We start from the raw sequence: 27395 nt of genomic DNA on the forward strand, positions 1-27395 counted from the left end.
GCAGGAGCGGGAATAATGCGGTAGTCTGCGCTGGGCTGCAAACTGTATGATTTCTTCCTGTCGGTTTCGAATATTGGTTGCTTAATTTCTAGTGAAGCTAGGAGAGTCAGTCTTCGGTATAATCTCGTTCGGTTCATATGGTTGCGGGAAATTAGGAAGAAATGGGAGTACCTTGTAAGTCGTAGCTCACGTACGTGGTTGATTTCGGTGTATCCCGCGTTACAGATGTCTGGTACGCAGTTTTATGCATGTACAAGAAGGTCTTCAGAAGTGGATTCATCTGGTTTTCGCGGATGAAGCTTTTCGAGGTCGATCTCCTCCAACGTTTCTCCCTGTCTGGTGTCGTGCAAGCCATGCAGCACATGAGCCATGGATTCGGTTTCCATAATGTCACCCGAAGAATCCGTTGAAGGTGAGATTTGGCAGGTTGAGACTTCCTTGTAGAGAGAAACAGTCTTCAGCCAGTATTCTGTATATGACTTGGAACGAGGGACAAGAGCACGTTCACCGTCAACGCTGCCTAATCTGTCGGATGGAAGGATGCCGTGGAACGACGCAGATTTCGGCCTTGTCGTTTTGCGTTGATGGTGCCACCTGTATGGGTTTGTCATGTTACTGAAGTACCATACCAAAATTGCAAGCTATTTACGCTAAAACAGTAATTGTAGCTAATATCTCTATTTTCTAGCATGTACCAGTTACGTACTTTTCCGGTGTCTTTGCCACCTTCTCTCGAGTCCATCAGGTTTGCTGCCAGATACGGACGAGAATCTCGCGCCTACAACACCTGTGCTGGTGTAGTTTGCATATGTGCTCTCGGTGTCACGATGTACTTCACGAAGTGGCTCAGTCCATCTGGCGGTGTTGCCGTCGGTAGGAGAAGACGTCGTTTCCTCCACAGGTACGATATTTCCAATCGCGCCTTCGCGCGTGTGGTGTTGAGAGGGTGTCACTTCGGGTGTCATCTGTTGTACTCCTGCTGCGTTCTTGAGAACATTTTTCCTGTATTTCTTTTAGGAGCAATTTGGGAATCGGAGGGACCCAGCTCATCGTTTTAGCGTCTTGATCTCGATGTTCTTCCAGATGGTCGTCGCTTTCTCGGGCTAATAGGAAATCGGGTATCAACAGAACGACGAGGTTTTCTGCAATCGTTAGACCCTATATTAGATTCTGATGAATTAACGACAGTAACTTGAGATAAGAACTTTGTCATTTCTTTCTCTTCCAAATGAACATGACCGCCTTGATCCAAAACTATCTTCCGTCGTCACAGTCGTCGCCATTGCAGCCGTGGTGGTATCCTCTGACGACGAAGTCTCACTCCAGGGGCGTCACCATCAGGTCCATGAATAGGCAACGAGTCTATGCCGACCTCTGGGAAGCTTAATTCCGTGTAGAACCTCTTCTCGTTGATATAGACGATGTCTCTTGCGTAACCGTGTTGTCAGCTGTCGTAGCCGTGGTCGTCGTTTGTCCAGGTGAGTCTTTCGAAGATGAAGAAGTTTGCCGAGTTCCTGATGACGGCTGCAGGTCGAATCCATCCGCTGTGTTAGCTTCACGCTCGACCCGCGCAGTTGTAAATTCACACTCTGGTTTAACAGGAGTTCGTGATGGTGATTCTGGAGCAATAAGTGGTTTTCCGTGTCGAAGTACCAGAGTTTTCCCTACTCGTCTTTGTCAATGGCTCATGGGTGAGCGCTCGGCAAGTTTTCGTGTTCGAAAGGCACCAGGAGGAGCCGTTGTGCTCTGGATCGACGGCACCCCCATGTGTTGCGAGCTGAAGAACATGGGCGTACTCTTCTTCCAAGATTTCCTTTAGGATATTTTTCAAGTCGCCTCTTCGTAGGCGCGAAAGTGGCTGACTGAATGCTTCCAGATCAGCTTTAGGCGCGGAGGAATTTCCTTTCGGATGAATGTCAACTTTGGAAATGTCACTGGTACTGAGGACGTCCTCGTTCAAAAGCACGTCTTGCATCAAGTCGTATCCGCACACAGCCTCCTGCGTAGCTTTTGCTTCCGGGAACTTCCTGTTGTCTTCTACAGCTATGGCTCGGTTTGGTCCTACGACTCTGTTTAAGCACTGGATGATGTCGTTCTCGGTGATTGTCAACTTGACCTCTTCGCATGCCTTTTGAGGTGGAGGTAACTTAGGTGTAGCGTCATTTAGTATCGCGGACGATGCGACTGTTTGGAGGTTCTTCTCAACGATCTCTTCAACTTTGCTGCATGCCATATCTTGTCTTGGTGCATTTAACAGAAACAGCGCAGGAGATTGAATATCTGACGGTGGGCTACTTGAGTGGGATCTACGTATGCGGCAGCAGTGGCTGTCCTAATTTCTGTTACATGGAAGGAATGCGCATATTCTTTCACTTCACTCGAAGGCCCCGAAGAGCACAGAATAGTGCTTTCTTCAACGGGGGTTCTGTCACAAGCGTCCACTTTCTGCAGCGCGGCTTTGCGACCCCAACCATGAATGGACGTACGGGACCTATTGAGAAGCCTCGTCATCGACGCATTAGGCATGTCTGACCCTAGTTCCAGTCGTGACAACGGAAAATGAACTATCTTGTGTGCGATCTTGTAAATCTGCTTTCTTTCTTGAATAAGGAGGTAGAAGAATTGACTTGTTCCTTTTCTTTTTGGTTACAGTTCTCAGGTTCAGTAGTGGTGTTTCTTCTTCGACTTCCAGACCTGCGACCTCGTCTTCTATCGGGGATAAAACGATTTTAGTGGCATCTTAAGAAGTTTCTTCGGTATAGTGCAAAGCGAGGTTTCTTCCCTGACTTGCAAGGCATTGTCAGAGTCAATGTAGTGTACCTTGGGGTGTACCATTTTTGTGAATCCACCAACACCTGGCTGTGTTCTATCAACTCCCCATTGTTTTGCAAGGAATCGTTTACCGAGGGACAATCTGCAGTAGCTACCGTCGGAGCCTTGCCTGCAAGGTACGCCTTCAGACTATCCCTAGGAGGATTGTGAAGGTCCAATCACTCGAAATCGGCTCCAGAACCAGTTTTGACCGAATCTGATATCGCAGGGTCGTCGTCGGAATGAACTTCTGTTGTCTCATAAAACGATTGGGGTCCGAAACAAGAGTGAAATGATTCGGTCGTCGCATTATCTGTCTTTCGTCTCTAAGAAGGTAACATCTTTTTGGAAGACGATCGGGTGTCTGTGTAACAGGAAAAAGCATCGATGGTTGCAGGGGTGCTTTGATGAGTCTGCAAGCGAGGAACACCCGTAGACTGGAGACCCCGGAAAATTTCTACCGACCCGATGTTCGGAGAACGTATCGCTTATTCGAATTCGCTTACGTGGATCCTTCGAGACAGAGTGTGGAGTTAGAATTCGACATAGGGGGACACATCCGCGTACGTTTTGCCTTTTGCTTCGCCGCCACCCTTTATCGAGAGAAGGAAGCAGCTCCACGGTTTTTATTTCTTGAATAGCGCTGGACGACTGAGAGGAATCTCCGAAAGACACTTGGTCAATGCTGGGGGCTTCCTGCGCCGCCAGAGTGTGTAGCTTCTGCGTAGCTTGAGGAGAGTTCGAGAATACACGGCTCGGACTGTATCAGAAAACGTGCCCGCGTCAACTTCTACTCTGCATTCGTCTCCCTTCGATTCTGCGGACCCAGCTGGCTGCTTTGCGGGTTTGAGAGCTGGTCTATAACTATTCTCATAAGGTGTTCTAGGTCCGTGTTCAAGTTGAAATCTCGCCTTTTTCTCGACGTCTCCGTGCTTTGCGATTGGTGGTCCGCATTCACTTCGGCGTGTTCAATATGCGGCACAACAACATCGCCAGCTTGCTGTTGAGAATCCATAGATGTCGCCATGTTTGGAGTGGTAACTGGGGAGGTCTGTTGCAATGGTTCGACTGATTTCTCAGAAATCTTCGCCCTGTGTGACGTTGTCACTCTAAGTGAAGTATTTGCTGTTGTTGGAGACGTTTCTTGAGAAAGCAGTCGCGTTGCTCTGCGAAGGTCAGATTCCAACGAAGCTATGTCCTCAAAGTCCAACGGTTCGTATGGCACGTGGACGTCGACCACAACCGTGCTCTCATGGGAGGTTCTGGTAGGCCTGGTAGGCCGGATTTCGATTAGACTTTGCATCTGCGGAGAGAGCACGGGCTTTCGAAGTACCATATCTTGTATCTTATCTTTGCAGTCATTGAAAATGCGCTTGATGCCTTTGCTTAACAGGACCATCGGAGGATCATCCGTGTGGCGTTGCCTCCGATAACTACCATGTGGCTCTTCGTCGCTATCTTGGTGTCGACCTTCTTTGCCAATTATGATCCTGGAACAAATTGTGAAGGTATACCGGACTTTGCTAGTCGATTACTCCTCCCTGAGACCAAATAGCTCAACACGGTCTAGTTGAATGTAAACAATATTCCTAGAGGCGTTATGCTTTACGCGCTATGATCTGCCGAAACGTTACCTGGCCACAAGAGCTACAATGCCTCCGATAGCTCCGATGCTCATGAGAAGTATGGCGAACACGTTGGCCGCCGGGGAAGTAGTATTGGATGCTGAAGCTGTGCGGTAAGAAGAAAGTTAAGACGAGCACTTAACAGGATATGTGTCTAACCTGGGATGCACAGGTCCTTCCTTTTCATAACGTTCGGTGGCGAGCAGGTGCAGATCTGGTTCACACATTCCACATAAGGGTTGAGGAACGCACATTCGGCGGTGTCCGCGCAGTCTTCAAAGATCAGGCGAGCTGGACAATTAGGACATTGTTTTTACTACCCGTCTTTGTTCAACTCGCTGTTGCATAGCGACGGTAAAATCATACTCTTCGCTAAAACAGAGACTACACTGAATATGTGTCCAAGGCTTCTTACCAGAGACACATCTTGGCTGGTCGTGCTCCACTACATGAACAGGTGTGCTGTCGGGGCACTGACAGGTTCCCGTCGAGCCTTGCTTCTCGATGTTGCACACCTGGCCCAAGACTCGCATGCAGTCGAAGTCGTCCGAGCACCGCTTGCTTGTCTTGTGCTTCGCAGTATCTGGAATATAACGTAACAAAATAGCGTTTTTCGGGCCTTTCGCGGCTGTGTGTGTAGGTAACCAGACAATGATAGCGGTGTGTCTTCTGAAACGCCGAGTGAACGAAATGTACCGTCTCTTTTCGAAAATGGAGAGAAGTGTCACATCGCGGGTAACTTCGCTAATAATCCTGGTGGTTACCGTGGTACAAGGCGCATCCCAATGCTTGCAAGTTTTCCGTGGTGGGTAGTTCTCTTGTACTACCCAAACCCCAGAGCAAGAGGGTTAGCGCACCCTTTCCTCTTCTGTACCACCATCTCTCCACCCCTCTTGTCCTTCCCCTGGTGCAACAAGCCGCCATTCCAGAGTATACGGTGACCGCACCTTCCTCCTACATCACCTACCACCACCCACCACCACAGAGAAGTAGCACTCTGTAGATCCGTTCGAAAAGAGCATGTTCTACACACGAGTATGCACTTTTTAAGTAGCTAGTACACGGTGACATGCTCTTAAGGTTGGCTGCGAAAGTGCGGTTATTTTAAGAAAACTTACAATAAGTTGGCGCAGGAGTTGGTTTATGGACGAAGAGAACTTCTTCCCTCGCCTGTCGCTTCCCCGCAGAGTTCTCCATTCGCCATTGGAGGCTCTCTTGAATATCAGTTTTAAAACTGAAAGTACAGAAAGTGAGCAGAGTTAATTCTGTTGCAATTTAGACATTTGGCCTCACTCTAAATGTAATTCAAGTAAGGTTCGAGATGTTCGCAAAGAAATGGTCACGTGAACTGTCCTTTCACACTTGTGCTCCACTGGATGACTTTCAGATGCTTCGTTGTTTTGACAACATTAACTCGTACCCTAGCTTTAAAACCACTTAAAGCTCACATGTGAGGCGGGCGCTTCAATTGCGGGGCATCCATCTCGAGATCTGCTGCCTTCCGACGTAAGGGTTTCGAAGACACAGTCTGCTGCCTTGCCTCCAAGCGAGAAGGATCAGAAGAACGCGCACATGCATTCCCGATTTCTGCGCAAGTACAACAACAACAGTGTACATAGCAAAACGGTCCTGGAGTGGTGAACTTGAACCTGCCTGCTTCTTCTTGAAATAGGAAGAAATATTTGGGAAAGAGGCAGAAGACACAGCCTACTCTGCTAGTGGAAGGAGTCGACTTATGAAATTGAATGAGGAGGAGCAAATAGGTTGGAGGTCCTGGTGATGAATGTGCTGGAGAGAATTACGAGAATTACCTGAACAGGCGTTGGGGTTTTCAAATGGTTCGTTACATGGAGTGAGATCACGAGGAAGTTCCTTCTTCTTTACTTCTTCATGCATTCCTTCTGACAAGAAGACTATAATATGCTGTTGCCGTGAAGGTCGAACCGAAATGTCTCCCAACCCGGATCACCTTCCAGTTTAATTTCACAAAAGCTTCTGGTCGACACTGCGCCGGCTTTTGAATTTACTATTTAATAGTCGCTTGACTGGTGGCCTGCTGTGTCCTCTTCCAAGTGGGAGACTGTTATGGCACTACTCTGCAAGAATCTGTCCCGCAAATGGGCCTGAGTGCTCACAGACCTGTGACTAGTAATGGCCCTGAAATCGACCTTTTTCTTGACGGGGGGGGGGGGGGTATGTATATGGATACATGTTTGTGGATGTGCGCATAGGTGAGCTGTATTGGGCAACCTCAGAAATTCCAGGGGGGATTTGCAAAACAACCAAGGCGGCTGTAGCGAAATCCTTGCCTGTGTCTCTACTCGATTCAGGCTACAAGATTATTTCGAACGCAATCCTGGGCCTCTGGTCCTTGGGCTTAATCGTGTCCCTCCTTCTCAGGCATATGGGGTCCCTGAACGGTCCCTCAAGCTTCATTCCTTGTCATTACGTGATGCCATTTATTGGGCGCAGCAGGTACCAAAACAGCAATTTTCACACTCGTACATGCGCTCGTGGTGTACCATACCAAAAGTCTTGTTCTGATCAAAACGGACAAAAGTTGCCGTTTTTTTGTAACTGTTGCGTTAAAAGATTGCTTAATGTCAAGGAATAAGCTTGAGGGACCGTTCAGGGACTGCACATGCCTGAGAAGGAGGGATAACAATTAAGGACTAGAGCAATTCTCAGCAGGATTGCGTTCGAAATAATTTCATATGGTGTACCGAGTAGTGGTACTGCAGGGATTTTCCGACACCCACCTTGGTTGTTTTGCAACATCCACCCTGAATTTCTGAAGTTGTCAAATAGAGCTCCAATGCACACACCACAAACATGTATTATTCGAACCCCCCCCCCCCCCCCCCCCCGAGGCTGATTTCAGGGGACATTACTAGACACAAGTCTGTGAGCATTCAGGCCCCATTTGCGGGACGGATTCTTGCAGACTAGTGTCACAACAGTTTCCCGCTTGGAAGAGGACACAGGAGGCCATCAGCCTAAGAACTATTAAATACCAAAGTCAAAAGCTGCCGCACTGTCAACCAGAAGCTTTTGTGAAATTAAACTGGAAGGTGATCAGGGCTGGAGACTTTTCGGTTCGACCTACATGGCAGCAGCATATAGTCTTCTTGTCAGAAGGAATGCGTGTAGAAGAAGAAGAAGAGGAAGAAACTTCCTCGTGATCTCACTCCACCGAACGAACCATTCAGAAAACCGCAGCGGGTGTTTAGGTAATTCTATTCCAGCACATTCATCACCAGGACCTCCAAGCTATTTCTTCCTTCTACATTCAATTTCATAAGTGGACTCCTTCCACTAGCAGAGTAGGCTGCGTCTTCTGACTCCTTCCAAAATATTTCTTCCTCTTTCAAGACGAACCAGGCAGGTTAAGTTCACCTCTCAAGGACCGTTTTGCTATGTACACTGCTGTTGTTGTACTCGCGCAGAAAGCGGGAATGCATGTTGTGCGCGTTCTTCTGGTCCTTCTCGCTTGGAGGGTGAGGCAGCAGACTGTGTCTTCAAAACCCACACGTCGAAAGTCACCAGATCTTGAGATGGATGCCCGCAATTGAAGCGCCCGCCTCACATGTGAGCTTAAAGCGGTTTTAAAGCTAGGGTACGAGTTAATGTTGACAAAAGAACGATGTACTAAACGAAGCACCTAAAGGTTGAAAGCATCACAGTTGACGTGACCACTTTAGGACGAGCATCTCGAATTCTTGCTTGAATTAGGCTTAGAGTGAGGCCAAATGACTAGATGGCAACAAGATTAACTCTGCTCTCATTCTCCAATTTCAGTTTCAAAACTGATATTCAAGAAACCCTCCAATGGCAAATGGAGAACTCTACGGGGAAGCGACAGGCGAGGGAAGAAGTTCTTTCATCCACGAACCATCTCCTGCGCCAACTTATTGCAAGTTTTCTTAAAATAACCTTACGCACCTTCGGAGAAATCTTAAGAACATAGCAGGAGCAGGCCAAACTCAAGGCAATGTTAACGTCAACTTAAGAACATGTCACCGCTTACTGGCCACTTAAAAAATGCATACTCGTGTGTAGAACCTCGTATCAAACGCTCTACAGAATGCTACTTCTCTGTGGTGGGTGGGTGAGGTGATGTAAGGGGAAGCTGCGGTCAGCCTACTCTGGAGTGGCGGCTCGTTGCACCCTGCAAGAGGGGTGGGAGAGATGATGGTGGTACAGGAGAGAGAGCGGTGCCTAACCTTATTGCTCTGGGATTTGGGTAGTCCAAGAGAACTACCCGCCACAGAAAACATGCGAGCATCCCTCAGTAGGCTTCATTGGGATGCGCCCTGTACCACGGTAGCCAACAGGATTATTGGCGAAGTTACCTCCTTCTCCCACTTTCGAAAAGAGAGGGCGAATACCCCGTTGCGACGCACACGTCAGAGATCAGGGTGTATTTCGTTCACTCGGCGTTTCAGTAGAGATACCGCTACTGGTTACTTACACACACAGCGGCGAAAGCCCCGAAGAACTCAATTGTGCTACGTTATATTCCAGATACTGCGAAGCACAAGACAGGCAAGCGGTGCTCGGACGACTTCGACTGCGTGCAAGTCTTGGGCCAAGTGTGCAACATCGAGAAGCAAGGCTCGACAGGAACCTGTCAGTGCCCCGACAGCACACCTGTTCGTGTAGTGGAGCACGACCAGCCAAGATGTGTCTCTGGTAAGATGCGTTGGACACATATTCAGTGTAGTGGAGTCCAGCTCTGTTTTAGCGAAGAGTATGATTTTACCGTCGCTATGCAACAGCGAGTTGAACAAAGACGGGTAGTAAAAACAATGTCCTAATTGTCCAGCTCGCCTGATCTTTGAAGACTGCGCGGACACCGCCGAATGTGCGTTCCTCAACCCTTATGTGGAATGTGTGAACCAGATCTGCACCTGCTCGCCACCGAACGTTATGAAAAGGAAGGACCTGTGCATCCCAGGTTAGACACACATCCTGTTAAGTGGTGATCTTAACTTTCTTCTTACCGCACAGATTCAGCATCCAATACTACGGCCAACGGCATCCAGACGGCCAACGTGTTTGCCATGCTTCTCATGAGCATCGGAGCTATCGCAGGCTTTGCAGCTCTTGTAGCCAGGTAACGTCTCGGTAGAGCACATCACATAAAGCCTCTAGGGATATCGTTCATTACATTCAGCTAGACCGTGTTATGCGGTCTCAAGGAAGAGTAATCGAGTGGCAAAGTCGGTATACCCTCACAATTTGTTCCAGGATCATAATTGTCAGAGAAGGCCGACACCAAGATAGCGACGAAGGACCACATGGTCGTTATCGATGGCGACATCACGCGGATGATCCTCCGATGGTCCTGTTAAGCAAAGGCATCAAGCGCATTTTCAATGACTGCAAAGATAAGATACAAGATATGGTACTTCGAAAGCCCGTTGCTCTCTCCGCAGATGCAAAGTCTAATCAAAATCCGGCCTACCAGGCCTACCAGAACCTCCCATGAGAGCACGGTTGTGGTCGATGTCCACGTGCCATACGAACCGTTGGACTTGAGGACATGGCTTCGTTGGAATCTCACCTTCGCAGAGCAACGCGACAGCTTTCCAAGAAGGGTCTCCAACAACAGCAAATACTTCATTGGAGCGGCCAAACCATCACACAGGTCGAAGATTACTAAGAAGTCAGTCGAGCCGTTGCAACAGACCTCCCCCTGTTACCACTACAAATATGGCGACATCTCTGGATTCTCAAAGCAGCTGACGATGTCCTTGTATGCGCATATTGAACACGCCGAAGTGAATGCGGACCCACCATCGCCAAAGCACGGAGACGACGAAAAAAGGCGAGATTTCAACTTGAACACGGGACCTAGAAACACATTATGCAGATAGTTATAGACCAGCTCTCAAACCCGCAAAGCAGCCAGCTGGGCTCCGCAGAATCGAAGGAGACGAATGCAGAGTAGAAGTTGACGAGGGCAAGTTTTCTGATACAGTCCGAGCCGTGTTTTCTCGAACTCTGGCTCAAGCTACGCAAGAAGCTACACACTATGGCGGCGCAGGAAGCCCCAGCGTTGACGAAGTGTCTTTCGGAGATTCCTGTCGGACGTCCAGCGCTATTCCAAGAAATAAAACCGTAGAGCTGCTTCCTTCTCTCGATAATGGGTGCGGCGACGCGAAAAGGCAAAACGTACGCGATGTGTCCACCCTATGTCGAATTCTAACTCCACACTCTGTCTCGAACGATCCACGTAAGCGAATTCGAATAAGCGATACGGTCTCCGAACATCGGGTCGGTAGAAATTTTCCGGAGCCTCCAGTCTATGGTGTTCCTCGCTTGCAGACTCATCAAAGCACCCCCTGCAAACCATCGATGCCTTTTTCTGTTACACAGACACCCCGATCGTCTTCCAAAAAGGTGTTACCTTCTTAGAGACGAACGACAAGATAATGCGACGACCGAGGTCATTTCACTCTTGTTCCGACCCCAATCGTTTTATGAGACAACGTAAGTTCATTCGACGACGACCCTGCCGAATATCCGATTCGGCAAAAGTGGTTCTGAGCCGATTTCGAGTGATGTGGACCTTCACAATCGCCCTAGGGATAGTCTGAAGGCGTACCTTGCAGGCAAGGCTCCGACGGTAGCTACTGCACGATTGTCCCTGGATAAATGATTCCTTGCAAAACAATGGGGAGGTTGATAGAACACAGTCAGGTGTTGGTGGATTCACAAAAATGGTACACCCAGGGGTACACTACATTGACTCTGACAATGCCTTGCAAGTCAGAGAAGAAACCTCGCTCTGCAGTATACCAAAGAAGCTTCTTAAGAAGCCACCTAAAATCGTTTTATCCCCGATAAAAGACGAGGTCGTAGGTCTGCAAGCCGAAGAAGAAACGCCACTACTTAACCTGGAAAGCATACCTAAGAAGAAAAGGAACAAGTCAGTTCTTCTACCCCCTTATTCAAGAAAGAGAGGAGGTTTACAATATCACACACAAGATAGTTCATTTCGTTGTCACGACTGGAACTAGGGTCATACATGCCTAATCCGTCGACGTCCAGGGCTTCTCAATAGGTCCTGTACGTACCTTCATGGTTGGGGTTGCAAAGACGTGCTGCAGAAAGTGGACGATTGTGACAGAACGCCCGTTGAAGAAAGCATTATTCTGTGCTCTTCGGGGCCTTCGAGCGAAGTGAAAGATATGCGCAATCCTACCACGAAAAAGTGATTAGGACAGGCACTGCTGCCGCATACGTAGATCCCACCTCAAGTAGCCCCCCTTCAGATATTCAATGTCCTGCGCTCTTTCTGTTAAATACACCCAAGACAAGATATGGCATGCAGCAAAGTTGAAGAGATCGTGAGAAGAACCTCCAAACAGTCGCATCGTCCGCGATACTAAATGACACTACAGCTAGGTTATCTCCACCTCCAAAGCCATGCGAAGAGGTCAAGTTGACAATCACCGAGAATGACATCATCAGTGCTTAACAGAGTCGTAGGACCAAATCGAGTCCATAGCTGTAGAAGACAACAGGAAGTTCCCGAAGCAAAAGCTACGCAGGAGGCTGTGTGCGGTTACGACTTGATGCAAGACGTGCTTTTGAACGAGGACGTCCTCAGTACCAGTGACGTTTCCAAAGTTGATATTAATCCCAAAGGAAACTCCACCGCGCCTAAAGCTGATCTGGAAGCATTAAGTCAGCCACTTTCACGCCTACGAAGAGGCGACTTGAAAAATATCCTAAAGGAAATTTTGGAAGAAGAGTACGCCCCTGTTCTTCAGCTCGCAACACATGGGTTGCCGTCGATCCAGAAGCACAACGGCTCCTCCGGTGCCTTCGAACACAAAAAATATGCCAGCGCTCACCCATGAGCCATTGGAAAAGGTGAATAGGGAAAGCTCTGGTACTTCGACACGCAACAAGCTTATTGCTCCAGAATCACCATCAACGAACTCGGTTAAACGAGAGTATGAATTTACAAACTGCGCGGTCGAGCGGTGAAGCTAACACAGCGGATGGATTCGACCTGCAGCCGTCATCAGGAACTCGGCAAACTTCTTCATCTTCGAAAGATTCACCTGGACAAACGACGACCACGGCTACGACAGCTGACGACACAGTTACGCAAGAAACATCGTCGACATCTACCAGAAGGTTTTACACGGAATTAAGCTTCCCAGACGTGGACATTCATGGAGCTGATGGTGACGCCCCCGGGAGTGAGACTTCGTCGTCAGAGGATACCACCACTGCTGCAATGACGACGACTCAGACGACGGAAGCTAGCTTGGATGAAGACGGTGATGTTCACTTGGAAGAGAAAGAAATGGACGAAGTTCTTATCTCAAGTTACTGTCGTTAATTCATCAGAATCTAATATAGTGTCTAACGATTGCGAAAAACCTCGTCGTTCTGTTGATACGCGATTCCCATTTAGCCCGAGAAGGCGACGACCACCTGAAAAACATAGAGATCAAGACACTAAAACAATGAGCTGGGTCCCTCCGATTCCCAAATTGCTCCTAAAAGAATACAGGAAAAATGTTCTCAAGAACGCAGCAGGAGTACAACAGATGACACCCGAAGTGACACCCTCTCAACACCACACGCGCGAAGGCGCGATTGGAAATATCGTACCTCTGGAGGAAACGACGTCTTCTCCTCCCGACGGCAACACCGCCAGATGGACTGAGCCATTTCGAGAAGAATACAGTGACACCGAGAGCATATGTGCAAACTACACCACCACGGGAGTTGCAGTCGTGAGATTTTCGACCGTGTCAGGCAGCAAAACCGATGACTCGAGAGAAGGTGGACAAAGAGACCGGAAAAGTACGTAATAGCTACATGCTCGAAAAAGAGAGATATTAGCTACAGTTACACTGCTTTAGCTTAAATAGCTTGCAGCTCTGATATTTGACTTCAGTAATATGAGAAACCTATACAGGTGGCTTCACCAACGGAAAACGAACGAGGCCGAAATCTGCGTCATTCCACGGCATCCTTCCATCCGACAGACTAGGCAGCGTTGATGGTGAACGTGCTTTCGTCCCGCGTTCCAAGTCGTATACAGAATATTGGCTTAGGACTGTTTCCCTCTACAAGGAAGTCTCATCCTGCCAAATCTCACCTTCAACGGATCCTTCGGGCGACGTTATGGAAACCGAATCCATGGCTCATGTGCTGCATGGCTTGGACGACACAAGACAGGGAACGACGTTGGAGGAGATCGACCTCGAAAACTTCATCCGCGAAAACCAGATGAATCCACTTCTGAAGACCTTCTTGTACATGCATAAAACTGCGTACCAGACATCTGTAACGCGGGATACACCCAAATCAACCACGTACGTGAGTTACGACTTACAAGGTACGCCCATTTCTTCTAATGTCCCGCAACCATATGAACCGGACGAGATGATCCCGAAGACGGACTAGCCGACTTCACTACAAATTAAGCCACCAAATATCGAAACCGACAGGAAGAAATCATCCAGTTTGCAGTCCAGCGCAGACTACCGCATTATTCCAGCTCTTCCACAGTGCGAAAGTACGTCGGAGGCAACAATCATTGTCGACTGCGACCGGGGCAGGCGCTTTTATAATACGGAACGTCCAAGTGAGGTCTTCTCACCCAACGGTGCAACCACCATCGCAGAGCAAGCCAGTTTCGAAGACAGCTCTAGCAGCGGTCCTCCAAAATCGCTCAAGAAAACGCTGCGAAAAACGCTGCGAAAAACGGCGCCGTACCGTACGCCGTTCCCTCTCTGCAGCAGTTCGCGGTCGAGCGCCGTGGCTCCGATCAGTCTCAGAATGTTGAGACGTACGAACTCGACGGAATACATGACGCCGTCTATGACACAAGGTCGTAGCCGAATAGGGAATTCCGTCGAAGAGGAGAAACCGTTGAAGAAGTGCGTGAGCGCCCTTTCGTACCTTGAGAAAAACCGTCTTTGGAAACCGGACTCGTTGCCCTTTCAGCGGTGGCTGAACGCGGCCAGGAGGGCGTCGTTAAGGCCTGGCGATGGAGGGTCTGTCCTGGATGCGTCGAGGACGCCCGTCTTCGCAATATATGATAATGTCGAGCGAGTCGTCTGAGGAGGACGAGATGCATAGCTTGGCGTCTACTACGATGCAGACTATGGACGAAGCTGGTACGGAAGGCGAAGAAATAGCTTGAAGTGTTCATCGTTATAATAAACCAATGTATAGTGGATTGAATTGAATTGATTGGATCAATATGGGAAGCATACCGTTGACGCCGATGTAAGAGAGTTTGGACCTCGCGAAATAGCAACATGTATAGAACAATAGTATTTTCCTTGATTACCCTGACGCGCACTAAAATGCGTCCACGATATACTGAACCACATATCAGTGTAACCGGTCACAACTTCTCGTTAACGTCACCATTGACGCTCTCCAGGCATCAACTCATAACTTTTGTTCACATGAATAGTGCGTTCACTAATTTGCCGCATAGAACTAGCACATCTGCACGTAGAACAACTAGCATCTGGAGTTAGGTTGGAACCAGGGAACCGTGCCTGTGGTGTACTTGTGCCACTGAGAAGTGCCCCCCCCCCTTTCACTTCAATGCAAGCCGAAAGTCCGGGGTATAAAATCCAACACCACGTGGACAGAAGCTCAGCGCAGCTCCGTAGCGCTCCGCAGCGTAATGTCATCCTACTCGGATAGGCGTCGGCCAATCCCACGAAAGATGTGTCCCGGCGAAGAAGACTACACGCGCTTCATTGGAGAGAAACCATGCGAGTAGGCTGACGTATATGGCGAAGGCGAGGGGATATTGGAGAGGCCTTCTCTTCTAGGTGGTGGTGATTTATCCCACTACCACGGGAATAAAACTAACGGCCTGCACTACTGGGTACAGCCTGTCCTCGTTAATATGGGCCCCGTAATATGGACAACTCGAATTATGCACGATTTTTTAGAGGACCGTTAATATGAAAACTCGCTTTTCGGACAATGGACGGTCCAGCACGGTACAGATCATAATCTATGGTAGTCTATGTAGTCAGTGTGGAGGGTAAGCCTCTCCCCACGTTCTACAGGAGAATTTTTGAAAGTAAGACGTTCCGTTGCGTTTAGGGACCTATGCCCCCTCCTTCGCAACCGTCCACAAGAACTATAAGAGGAAAGGGAGTTATTTGCGGGCGTGAAGAGCCTGGAAAATGCTGTATGACGTCATGGTGCTGTATGACGACTCATCCTGGTGCAAGGAGTTGTAGCTTACGAGAACAGAGGCGGTGCAGTTGTCAAGGCAAGTTGTCAGGCTCTGGCGTCGACGACTTCAGCAACGCCAAGCCACGGTCCTTCAAGCAGGCACTAATTCGAGAATATTTTTCAAGAAACCTTCTGAATTTTTTGTTATTTCCTTGGTATTCGGTAATATGGACGATTCGCTTTAAGGACGATTTTGGACTGTATATGCAACCGCACCGCATCAAAAGCCTCCTCCTGGTCAAATGAGACCAGACCTGCTGTTCGGTGCCATCTGTGCACACAACAAATGGCATCGCTTTAATGCCAAGGAAGGAAGCTTAAGGCACCGTCTTGGAACTGAAGAGGTAACTGAGGTAACTGAGAGGTGGAACTGACAAGGAGGAATGACAAGTTCGACGACTGGGGAAAGCGTCTCGGTGAACGCGATGAAACGACACTGTGACGACACGGTGGTGTATACACCTGGTACCGAGGACAAAGTAGCACGCGCTTGGATCGATTTTATGTGCTACAATAATACACAATCTGTGTAGCGAGGTGCGATGGACGTCCTTGAAGTTTCCGAAAGTGGAAGAAGAAAGTGGAAGATGCACGCAAATACTTTGCAAATAAAAAGGAGGGTGAATCGACTACGCTTGCTATGCTCACATGTATGCAAAACATGCAATCACATGCAAATCATGGTGTAAAAAGTAACGTAGACTTGTATACTCAATCATTGCAACAACAGATTCTCCGTAATACTAATTCAAGACATCTGAAGGAATAGATCCATAGTCCTCGAGCTTGAGAACTCTAAAAGACGATAAAAGATAAGACACACAGATAAGGTTTCCCATCTCTATGAACCTTCACCAGCTAGCCGCCATCCTCTCAGCTCTCTCAGCAGAATAGATGCTTTCAAGTATCCTTTTTGTTTTTGTTTTTCTACGCTTTATATCGGAATGGAACGCACTGCCAGATAGTGTTGTCAGTCCAGTGATGCCCACTAACTACTTCTACAGTAGTTTAACTATAACTACTAACTACTTCGTGATGAAGTAGTTTAACTAGTAGTTCAACTACTTTTCAGGGGAGTAGTTAAAACTACTTTTTTAACTACTGCAATGTAGTTTAACTACACCTATAACTACTTAACGTTGTCCATCAACACCAATCCCTTGTAGTGTTCTTGGACTCCTAAATATGAATCACAAGCAATGATATACTTTGGCTGAAGCTACTGCTACGATCGTCAAATACAAAGCTTGCGGCGGGATTCTTTCTGTGCCTACGCGATAAACTGAGTTGCATAATTATTTCACAGCAAATGAGGCTTCACTGGACAACGGTGTTGCGGATTTAAATCCGGGGATTTGATTTAAATCCATCAAAGGGCTCGTGGATTTGATTTGGGATTTGGTTTACGGGAAAAGTATGGCGACGATTTGGATTTGGATTGAATCACATTTTTGACAGATTATTTGAATTTTGATTGAATCAAGTGTTTTTTTGTTTTGTTTTGTTTTCGACGGAATTCGACGTGTATTTGGTCAAGCTCCTGAAGGGAAATGGTTGGATTTTGACTGCTGCGAAATTTAACGTTGACGGGCGGGCAGATTATTTGTCAGTCGTATCTGAGGCCGTCTCTGTAATTACGTTTTTACAAGACATTTGGCTGAATTGCATTTCACATATGTTTACACATGATGCAATGCAACTCTTAATGAGGAGAAGGTCTAAAAAATGTTTGTATTTGAGATGGCTTGCCTTGCATCCCGCCATCTCGGTTCCCAATGTCCCGCTAAAAGTTCTGTTTCGTTTAAAAAGAAATGCCACAATTTTTTGATTGCGTGAAGCAGTCTACGGACACTGTTTGTAGACTTCTTCAAGTTTAAGAGGTGGTTTGTCTGTCAGACAGACCACCTCTAAGGCCTATAACCCTCTTCCCTTCCGAGCACTAAAGGTACGTCATGCAGTACTCTCACACATAATCACATGGGCAGTTCGATGTCTAATTCTCAACGGTATCACAGCGTTCTATAATTTCTTAGAAATGGAACGCATTGGAGAAAGCGCACCACTGGTCCACTGAGCTCAGACAATGTACGTACGAGAAAAGGACTACCATACACGTATTTTGTCTGTTTTATTAGTTCTGAACTGCGACTGATGTCGCGTTCTGGTGTCCTTGAGATTGCTAAAATAAGTTCCGAAATGTCCACATGAGAACCAGTCGTATGAGGTCATTGTGTCCAGGAACAGGAATGTGAATGTTGGTTGCCCTTTTTCATAGAGGCTTGCTTATGGTCAACTTGGTGCCACCGCAGAACTCACCGCAAAAACGAATGACGAAATCCTCTCTTTAAGCGAGTGTACAGTAAAGGATGATGTTGTTTCCCCTCTCTACTATTGGATGATCGCAGTGGCCCGCTACCCGCTGCTTTCGGAAGTAGCGAAACATTTATTTGCAAATACGTTTGCAAATACGTTTTTGCAAATACGTTTGCAAATATATTTGTCAAATACGCTTACTCGGAACATATGATAAAGCCAACTGCCGGGAATTATGTTGTGTTAAATGTGACGGCTGCGTGCTGCACACCGCAGTTGTGTTATAACAAACTCAGTAGTACATCCGCCCAACACGCGTAAGCAGTCTTATTCTTTCAAGTTCTTGTTTAGAAAGACCAGCTGCTCCAATGTAGCTTGGTGCAGCCTGTTTCTTTTCGCGGTCTTGATCATGCTGGCTGCAGAGAGCACTCGTACAACTGCTCCAGAACTTGCAGGGACTGCAAATAAATGTTTCGCTACTTCCGAAAGCAGCGGGTAGCGGGCCACTGTGGACATCCAATAGTAGAGAGGGGAAACAACATCATCCTTTACTGTACACTCGCTTAAAGAGAGGATTTCGTCATTCGTTTTTGCGGTGAGTTCTGCGGTGGCACCAAGTTGACCATAAGCAAGCCTCTATGAAAAAGGGCAACCAACATTCACATTCCTGTTCCTGGACACAATGACCTCATACGACTGGTTCTCATGTGGACATTTCGGAACTTATTTTAGCAATCTCAAGGACACCAGAACGCGACATCAGTCGCAGTTCAGAACTAATAAAACAGACAAAATACGTGTATGGTAGTCCTTTTCTCGTACGTACATTGTCTGAGCTCAGTGGACCAGTGGTGCGCTTTCTCCAATGCGTTCCATTTCTAAGAAATTATAGAACGCTGTGATACCGTTGAGAATTAGACATCGAACTGCCCATGTGATTATGTGTGAGAGTACTGCATGACGTACCTTTAGTGCTCGGAAGGGAAGAGGGTTATAGGCCTTAGAGGTGGTCTGTCTGACAGACAAACCACCTCTTAAACTTGAAGAAGTCTACAAACAGTGTCCGTAGACTGCTTCACGCAATCAAAAAATTGTGGCATTTCTTTTTAAACGAAACAGAACTTTTAGCGGGACATTGGGAACCGAGATGGCGGGATGCAAGGCAAGCCATCTCAAATACAAACATTTTTTAGACCTTCTCCTCATTAAGAGTTGCATTGCATCATGTGTAAACATATGTGAAATGCAATTCAGCCAAATGTCTTGTAAAAACGTAATTACAGAGACGGCCTCAGATACGACTGACAAATAATCTGCCCGCCCGTCAACGTTAAATTTCGCAGCAGTCAAAATCCAACCATTTCCCTTCAGGAGCTTGACCAAATACACGTCGAATTCCGTCGAAAACAAAACAAAACAAAAAACACGTGATTCAATCAAAATTCAAATAATCTGTCAAAAATGTGATTCAATCCAAATCCAAATCGTCGCCATATTTTCCCCGTAAACCAAATCCCAAATCAAATCCACGAGCCCTTTGATGGATTTAAATCAAATCCCCGGATTTAAATCCGCAACACCGTTGTCCAGTGAAGCCTCATTTGCTGTGAAATAATTATGCAACTCAGTCTATCGCGTAGGCACAGAAAGAATCCCGCCGCAAGCTTTGTATTTGACGATCGTAGCAGTAGCTTCAGCCAAAGCATATCATTGCTTGTGATTCATATTTAGGAGTCCAAGAACACTACAAGGGATTGGTGTTGATGGACAACGTTAAGTAGTTATAGGTGTAGTTAAACTACATTGCAGTAGTTAAAGAAGTAGTTTTAACTACTCCCCTGAAAAGTAGTTGAACTACTAGTTAAACTACTCCATCACGAAGTAGTTAGTAGTTATAGTTAAACTACCGTAGAAGTAGTACCGTAGGCTCTAAGGATTGTTAAACCTGCCTGTAATTTGTAGGCCTGTTAATTTGTATTGTACTGTATTGTTTGTACCGTTCCTTAGCTACACACGATGTCAGTCCGTATGACTCTGAGGCTTTGGTGTCACGGTGTTCGGGGAAATATATATTATTGTTCTATATATACTTCGCGAGATACTAGCTCTTGAACATCGGCGTCAAGGGTGTGTTTCTATATTGACAACCGTTTCAAACCACTATCCGTTGGTTTATTATAATAATATATATAACACTTCAAAATATTTCTTCGTCTTCCGTACCTTCTTCGTTCGTATAACTCTGCATCGTAGTAGACGCCAAGCTATGCATCTCTTCCTCCTCTGACGACTCGCTCGACGTTATCATATCTTGCGAAGACGGGCGTCCCGACTCATCCAGGACAGTCCCTCCATCGCCAGGCCTTAACGACGCCCTCCTGGCCGCGTTCAGCCACTGCTGAAAGGGCAAGGAATCCGGTTTCCAAAGACGGTTTTTCTCAAGGTACGAAAGGGCGCTCACGCACTTCTTCAACGGTTTTTCCTCTTCGACGGAATGCCCTATTCGGCTACGACCTTGCGTCATAGACGACGTCATGTATTCCGTCGAGTTCGTACGTCTCAACATTCTCAGACTGATCGGAGCCACGGCGCTCGACCGCGAACTGCTGCACAGAGGGAACGGCGTACGGTACGGCGCCGTCTTTCGCAGCGTTTTCTTGAGCGATTTTGGAGGACCGCTGCTAGAGCTGTCTTCGAAACTGGCTTGCTCTGCGATGGTGGTTGCAGTGTTGGGTGAGAATATTTCACTCTGACGTTCGGCATCATAAAAGCGCCTGCCCCGGTCGCACTCGAGAATGACTGTTGCCTCCGACGTACTGTCGCACATTGGAGGAGCGGGAATAATGCGGTAGTCTGCGCTGGGCTGCAAACTGGATGATTTCTTCCTGTCAGTTTCGATATTTGGTTGCTTAATTTCTAGTGAAGTAGGGGAGTCTGTCTTCGGTATAATCTCGTTCGGTTCATATGGTTGCGGGAAATTGGAAGAAATGGGAGTACCTTGTAAGTCGTAGCTCACGTACGTGGTTGATTTGGGTGTATCCCGCGTTACAGATGTCTGGTACGCAGTATTATGCATGTACAAGAAGGTCTTCAGAAGTGGATTCATCTGGTTTTCGCGGATGAAGTTTTCGAGGTCGATCTCCTCCAACGTTGCTCCCTGTCTTGTGTCGTGCAAGCCATGCAGCACATGAGCCATGGATTCGGTTTCCATAATGTCACCCGAAGAATCCGTTGAAGGTGAGATTTGGCAGGTTGAGACTTCTTTGTAGAGAGAAACAGTCTTCAGCCAGTATTCTGTATATGACTTGGAACGAGGGACAAGAGCACGTTCACCGTCAACGCTGCCTAATCTGTCGGACGGAAGGATGCCGTGGAACGACGCAGATTTCGGCCTTGTTCGTTTTGCGTTGATGGTGCCACCTGTATGGGTTTGTCATGTTACTAAAGTACCATATCAAAATTGCACGCTATTTAAGCTAAAACAGTAATTGTAGCTAATATCTCTATTTTCTAGCATGTACCAGTTGCGTACTTTTCCGGTCTCTTTGTCCACCTTCTCTCGAGTCATCAGTTTTGCTGCCAGATGCGGGCGAGAATCTCACGACTGCAACTCCCGTGCTGGTGTAGTTTGCATATGTGCTCTCGGCGTCACGATATCCTTCACGAAGTGGCTCAACCGATCTCGCGGTGTTGCCGTCAGGAGGAGAAGACGTCGTTTCCTCCACAGGTACGATATTTCCAATCGCGCCTTCGCGCGTGTGGTGTTGAGAGGGTGTCACTTCGGGTGTCATCTGTTGTACTCCTGCTGCGTTCTTGAGAACATTTTTCCTGTATTCTTTTAGGAGCAATTTAGGAATCGGAGGGACCCAGCTCATCGTTTTAGTGTCTTGATCTCGATGATCTTCAGATGGTCGTCGCTTTCTCGGGCTAAATGGAAATCGGGTATCAACAGAACGACGAGTTTTTCTGCAATCGTTAGACCCTATATTAGATTCTGATGAATTAACGACAGTAACTTGAGATAAGAACTTCGTCATTTCTTTCTCTTCCAAGTGAACATGACCGCCTTGATCCAAACTATCTTCCGTCGTCTCAGTCGTCGCAATTGCAACCGTGGTGGTATCCTCTGACGACGAAGTCTCACTCCCAGGGCCGTCACCATCAGCTCCATGAATAGGCATCGAGTCTATGCCGACCTCTGGGAAGCTTAATTCCGTGTAGAACCTTCTCGTTGATATAGACGATGTCTCTTGCGTAACCGTGTTGTCAGCTGTCGTAGCCGTGGTCGTCGTTTGTCCAGGTGAGTCTTTCGAAAATGAAGAAGTTTTCCGAGTTCCTGATGACGGCTGCAGGTCGAATCCATCCGCTGTGTTAGCTTCACCGCTCGACCGCGCAGTTGTAAATTCACACTCTGGTTTAACAGAGTTCGTTGATGGTGATTCTGGAGCAATAAGTGTTTTTCCTGTCGAAGTACCAGAGTTTTCCCTACTCGTCTTTGTCAATGGCTCATGGGTGAGCGCTGGCAAGTTTTCGTGTTCGAAAGGCACCGGAGGAGCCGTTGTGCTCTGGATCGACTGCACCCCATGTGTTGCGAGCTGAAGAACATGGGCGTACTCTTCTTCCAAAATTTCCTTTAGGATATTTTTCAAGTCGCCTCTTCGTAGGCGCGAAAGTGGCTGGCTGAATGCTTCCAGATCAGCTTTAGGCGCGGTGGAATTTCCTTTGGGATGAATGTCAACTTTGGAAATGTCACTGGTACTGAGGACGTCCTCGTTCAAAAGCACGTCTTGCATCAAGTCGTAACCGCACACAGCCTCCTGCGTAGCTTTTGCTTCCGGGAACTTCCTGTTGTCTTCTACAGCTATGGCTCGGTTTGGTCCTACGACTCTGTTTAAGCACTGGATGATGTCGTTCTCGGTGATTGTCAACTTGACCTCTTCGCATGCCTTTTGACGTGGAGGCAACTTAGGTGTAGCGTCATTTAGTATCGCGGACGATGCGACTGTTTGGAGGTTCTTCTCAACGATCTCTTCAACTTTGCTGCATGCCATATCTTGTCTTGGTGCATTTAACAGAAACAGGGCAGGAGATTGAATATCTGACGGTGGGCTACTTGAGGTGGGATCTACGTATGCGGCAGCAGTGCCTGTCCTAATTTCTGTTACATGGAAGGAATGCGCATATTCTTTCACTTCACTCGAAGGCCCCGAAGAGCACAGAATAGTGCTTTCTTCAACGGGGGTTCTGTCACAAGCGTCCACTTTCTGCAGCGCGGCTTTGCGACCCCAACCATGAATGGACGTACGGGACCTATTGAGAAGCCTCGTCATCGACGCATTAGGCATGTCTGACCCTAGTTCCAGTCGTGACAACGAAAATGAACTATCTTGTGTGCGATCTTGTAAGTCTGCTTTCTTTCTTGAATAAGGAGGTAGAAGAATTGACTTGTTCCTTTTCTTTTTGGTTACAGTTCTCAGGTTCAGTAGTGGTGTTTCTTCTTCGACTTCCAGACCTGCGACCTCGTCTTCTATCGGGGATAAAACGATTTTAGGTGGCATCTTAAGAAGTTTCTTCGGTATAGTGCAAAGCGAGGTTTCTTCCCTGACTTGCAAGGCATTGTCAGAGTCAATGTAGTGTACCCTTGGGTGTACCATTTTTGTGAATCCACCAACACCTGGCTGTGTTCTATCAACCTCCCCATTGTTTTGCAAGGAATCGTTTACCGAGGGACAATCAGCAGTAGCTACCGTCGGAACCTTGCCTGCAAGGTACGCCTTCAGACTATCCCTAGGAGGATTGTGAAGGTCCACATCACTCGAAATCGGCTCCAGAACCAGTTTTGCCGAATCTGATATCGGCAGGGTCGTCGTCGGAATGAACTTACGTTGTCTCATAAAACGATTGGGGTCGGAACAAGAGTGAAAAGATTCGGTCGCCGCATTATCTTGTCGTTCGTCTCTAAGAAGGTAACACCTTTTTGGAAGACGATCGGGTGTCTGTGTAACAGGAAAAGCATCGATGGTTGCAGGGGTGCTTTGATGAGTCTGCAAGCGAGGAACACCATAGACTGGAGGCTCCGGAAAATTTCTACCGACCCGATGTTCGGAGAACGTATCGCTTATTCGAATTCGCTTACGTGGATCCTTCGAGACAGAGTGTGGAGTTAGAATTCGACATAGGGTGGACACATCCGCGTACGTTTTGCCTTTCGCTTCGCCGCACCCTTTATCGAGAGAAGGAAGCAGCTCCACGGTTTTATTTCTTGGAATAGCGCTGGACGACCGACAGGGATCTCCGAAAGACACTTGGTCAACGCTGGGGGCTTCCTGCGCCGCCATAGTGTGTAGCTTCTGGCGTAGCTTGAGGAGAGTTCGAGAATACACGGCTCGGACTGTATCAGAAAACGTGCCCGCGTCAACTTCTACTCTGCGTTCGTCTCCTTCGATTCTGCGGAGCCCAGCTGGGCTGCTTTGCGGGTTTGAGAGCTGGTCTATAACTATCCTCATAATGTGTTCTAGGTCCGCGTTCAAGTTGAAGTCTCGCCTTTTCTCGTCGTCTCCGTGCTTTGGCGATGGTGGGTCCGCATTCACTTCGGCGTGTTCAATATGCGGCACAACAACATCGCCAGCTTGCCGTTGAGAATCCATAGATGTCGCCATGTTTGGAGTGGTAACTGGGGAGGTCTGTTGCAACGGTTCGACTGATTTCTCAGAAATCTTCGCCCTGTGTGACGTTGTCGCTCTAAGTGAAGTATTTGCTGTTGTTGGAGACGTTTCTTGAGAAAGCAGTCGCGTTGCTCTGCGAAGGTCAGATTCCAACGAAGCTATGTCCTCAAAGTCCAACGGTTCGTATGGCACGTGGACGTCGACCACAACCGTGCTCTCATGGGAGGTTCTGGTAGGCCTGGTAGGCCGGATTTCGATTAGACTTTGCATCTGCGGAGAGAGCACGGGCTTTCGAAGTACCATATCTTGTATCTTATCTTTGCAGTCATTGAAGATGCGCTTGATTCCTTTGCTTAACAGGACCATCGGAGGATCATCCGTGTGGCGTTGCCTCCGATAACTACCATGTGGCTCTTCGTCGCTATCCTGGTGTCGGCCTTCTTTGCCAATTATGATCCTGGAACAAATTGTGAGGGTATACCGGACTTTGCTAGTCGATTACTCCTCCCTGAGACAAAATAGCTCAACACGGTCTAGCTCAATGCAAAAAATATTCCTAGAGGCGTTATGCTTTACGTGCTATCATCTGCCGAAACGTTACCTGGCCACAAGAGCTACAATGCCTCCGATAGCTCCGATGCTCATGAGAAGTATGGCGAACACGTTGGCCGCCTGGGAAGTAGTATTGGATGCTGAAGCTGTGCGGTAAGAAGAAAGTTAAGATGAACACTTAACAGGATATGTGTCTAACCTGGGATGCACAGGTCCTTCCGTTTCATAACGTTCGGTGGCGAGCAGGTGCAGATCTGGTTCACACATTCCACATAAGGGTTGAGGAACGCACATTCGGCGGTGTCCGCGCAGTCCTCAAAGATCAGGCGAGCTGGACAATTAGGACATTGTTTTTGCTACCCGTCTTTTGTTCAACTCGCTGTTGCATAGCGACGGTAAAATCATATTCTTCGCTAAAACAGAGACTACACTGAATATGTGTCCAAGGCTTCTTACCAGAGACACATCTTGGCTGGTCGTGCTCCACTACATGAACAGGTGTGCTGTCCGGGCACTGACAGGTTCCCGTCGAGCCTTGCTTCTCGATGTTGCACACCTGGCCCAAGACTCGCATGCAGTCGAAGTCGTCCGAGCACCGCTTGCTTGTCTTGTGCTTCGCAGTATCTGGAATATAACGTAACAAAATAGCGTTTTTCGGGCCTTTCGCGGTTGTGCGTGTAGGTAACCAGACAATGATAGCGGTATGCCTTCTGAAACGCCGAGTGAACGAAATGTACCATCCCTTTTCGAAAATGGAGAGAAGTGTCACATCGCGGGTAACTTCGCTAATAATCCTGGTGGTTACCGTGGTACAAGGCGCATCCCAATGCATGCACGTTTTCCGTGGTGGGTAGTTCTCTTGTACTACCCAAACCCCAGAGCAAGAGGGTTAGCACACCCTTCCCTCTTCTGTACCACCAACTCTCCACCCCTCTTGTCCTTCCCCTGGGTGCAACGAGCCGCCATTCCAGAGTATAGGTTGACCGCACCTTCCCCCTACATCACCTCACCACCACCCACCACCACAGAGAAGTAGCACTCTGTAGATCCGTTCGAAAAGAGGATGTTCTACACAGGAGTATGCACTTTTTAAGTGGCTAGTACGCGGTGACATGTTCTTAAGGTTCGCTGCGAAAGTGCGGTTATTTTAAGAAAACTTACAATAAGTTGGCGCAGGAGTTGGTTTATGGACGAAGAGAACTTCTTCCCTCGCCTGTCGCTTCCCCGCAGAATTCTCCATTCGCCATTGGAGGCTCTCTTGAATATCAGTTTTAAAACTGAAAGTACAGAAAGAGAGCAGAGTTAATTCTGTTGCAATTTAGACATTTGGCCTCACTCTAAATGTAAATCAAGTAAGAGTTCGAGATGTTCGCTCAGAAATGGTCACGTGAACTGTCCTTTCACACTTGTGCTCCACTGGATGAATTTCAGATGCTTCGTTGTTTTGACAACATTAACTCGTACCCTAGCTTTAAAACCACTTAAAGCTCACATGCGAGGCGGGCGCTTCAATTGCGGGGCATCCATCTCGAGATCTGCTGCCTTCCGACGTAAGGGTTTCGAAGACACAGTCTGCTGCCTTGCCCTCCAAGCGAGAAGGATCAGAAGAACGCGCACAACATGCATTCCCGATTTCTGCGCAAGTACAACAACAACAGTGTACATAGCAAAACGGTCCTGGAGAGCTGAACTTTAACCTGCCTGCTTCTTCTTGAAATAGGAAGAAATATTTGGGAAAGAGCCAGAAGACACAGCCTACTCTGCTAGTTGAAGGAGTCGACTTATGAAATTGTAGGACAAAGGAGCAAATAGGTTGGAGGTCCTGGTGATGAATGTGCTGGAGGAGAATTACGAGAATTACATCTGAACAGGCGTTGGGGTTTTCCAAATGGTTCGTTACGTGGAGTGAGATCACGAGGAAGTTCCTTCTTCTTCTTCTTCTTCTTCTTCATGCATTCCTTCTGACAAGAAGACTATAATATGCTGCTGCCGTGAAGGTCGAACCGAAATGTCTCCCAACCCGGATCACCTTCCAGTTTAATTTCACAAAAGCTTCTGGTCGACACTGCGCCGGCTTTTGAATTTACTATTTAATAGTCGCTTGACTGGTGGCCTGCTGTGTCCTCTTCCAAGTGGGAGACTGTTATGGCACTACTCTGCAAGAATCTGTCCCGCAAATGGAGCC

At 47.7% G+C, this 27395-nt stretch overlaps 3 protein-coding genes across 4 annotated transcripts; 1 reads left to right on the forward strand and 2 right to left on the reverse strand.

The window, feature by feature from the left end:
* Positions 1-3601: 3601 nt before the first annotated feature.
* LOC135395942 (uncharacterized) lies at positions 3602-6332 on the reverse strand. Its single transcript, XM_064627027.1, has 7 exons — positions 6248-6332; positions 5885-6023; positions 5555-5670; positions 4852-5019; positions 4596-4727; positions 4446-4542; positions 3602-4301 (listed from the first exon to the last, which is right to left on the reverse strand). The coding sequence occupies exons 1-7, from the start codon at positions 6330-6332 to the stop codon at positions 3602-3604; spliced, it is 1437 nt and encodes a 478-aa protein (XP_064483097.1).
* Positions 6333-8520: 2188 nt separating this feature from the next.
* LOC135395943 (uncharacterized) lies at positions 8521-9927 on the forward strand. Its single transcript, XM_064627028.1, has 5 exons — positions 8521-8536; positions 8916-9128; positions 9262-9393; positions 9447-9552; positions 9687-9927. Exons 1-5 carry the CDS (start codon positions 8521-8523, stop codon positions 9925-9927), a joined length of 708 nt encoding a protein of 235 aa, XP_064483098.1.
* Positions 9928-20149: 10222 nt separating this feature from the next.
* On the reverse strand, positions 20150-27129 carry LOC135396207 (uncharacterized). 2 transcript variants are annotated; one of them, XM_064627233.1, is made up of 7 exons: positions 26703-27129; positions 26372-26487; positions 25667-25834; positions 25410-25541; positions 25260-25350; positions 21526-25115; positions 20150-21413 (listed from the first exon to the last, which is right to left on the reverse strand). In XM_064627233.1, exons 1-7 carry the CDS (start codon positions 26873-26875, stop codon positions 20191-20193), a joined length of 5493 nt encoding a protein of 1830 aa, XP_064483303.1. In that variant the 5' UTR covers positions 26876-27129; the 3' UTR covers positions 20150-20190. The 2 variants fall into 2 exon arrangements, with proteins under 2 accessions (XP_064483303.1, XP_064483302.1); XM_064627232.1 differs by having other exon boundaries at positions 25260-25356.
* Between the last annotated feature and the right edge of the window lie 266 nt (positions 27130-27395).

Source organism: Ornithodoros turicata, chromosome 5 (assembly GCF_037126465.1).
Source record: "Ornithodoros turicata isolate Travis chromosome 5, ASM3712646v1, whole genome shotgun sequence".
NCBI classification, from domain to species: Eukaryota; Metazoa; Arthropoda; class Arachnida; order Ixodida; family Argasidae; genus Ornithodoros; species Ornithodoros turicata.

Coding starts and splice junctions, on each gene's coding strand:
- LOC135395942 (XM_064627027.1), bottom strand. CDS start 6,332: ATGCATGAAGAAGTAAAGAAGAAGGAACTTCCTCGTGATCTCACTCCA. Junction 4,728..4,851: donor CCAGCCAAGATGTGTCTCTG/GTAAGAAGCCTT, acceptor CTAATTGTCCAG/CTCGCCTGATCTTTGAAGAC. Junction 4,302..4,445: donor ATTGTAGCTCTTGTGGCCAG/GTAACGTTTCGG, acceptor AATTTGTTCCAG/GATCATAATTGGCAAAGAAG.
- LOC135395943 (XM_064627028.1), top strand. Junction 9,394..9,446: donor GAAGGACCTGTGCATCCCAG/GTTAGACACACA, acceptor CTTACCGCACAG/ATTCAGCATCCAATACTACG. Junction 9,553..9,686: donor TTTGCAGCTCTTGTAGCCAG/GTAACGTCTCGG, acceptor AATTTGTTCCAG/GATCATAATTGTCAGAGAAG.
- LOC135396207 (XM_064627232.1), bottom strand. CDS start 26,875: ATGTACACTGTTGTTGTTGTACTTGCGCAGAAATCGGGAATGCATGTT. Junction 25,835..26,371: donor AACTCCTGCGCCAACTTATT/GTAAGTTTTCTT, acceptor GTTATATTCCAG/ATACTGCGAAGCACAAGACA. Junction 25,357..25,409: donor GAAGGACCTGTGCATCCCAG/GTTAGACACATA, acceptor CTTACCGCACAG/CTTCAGCATCCAATACTACT.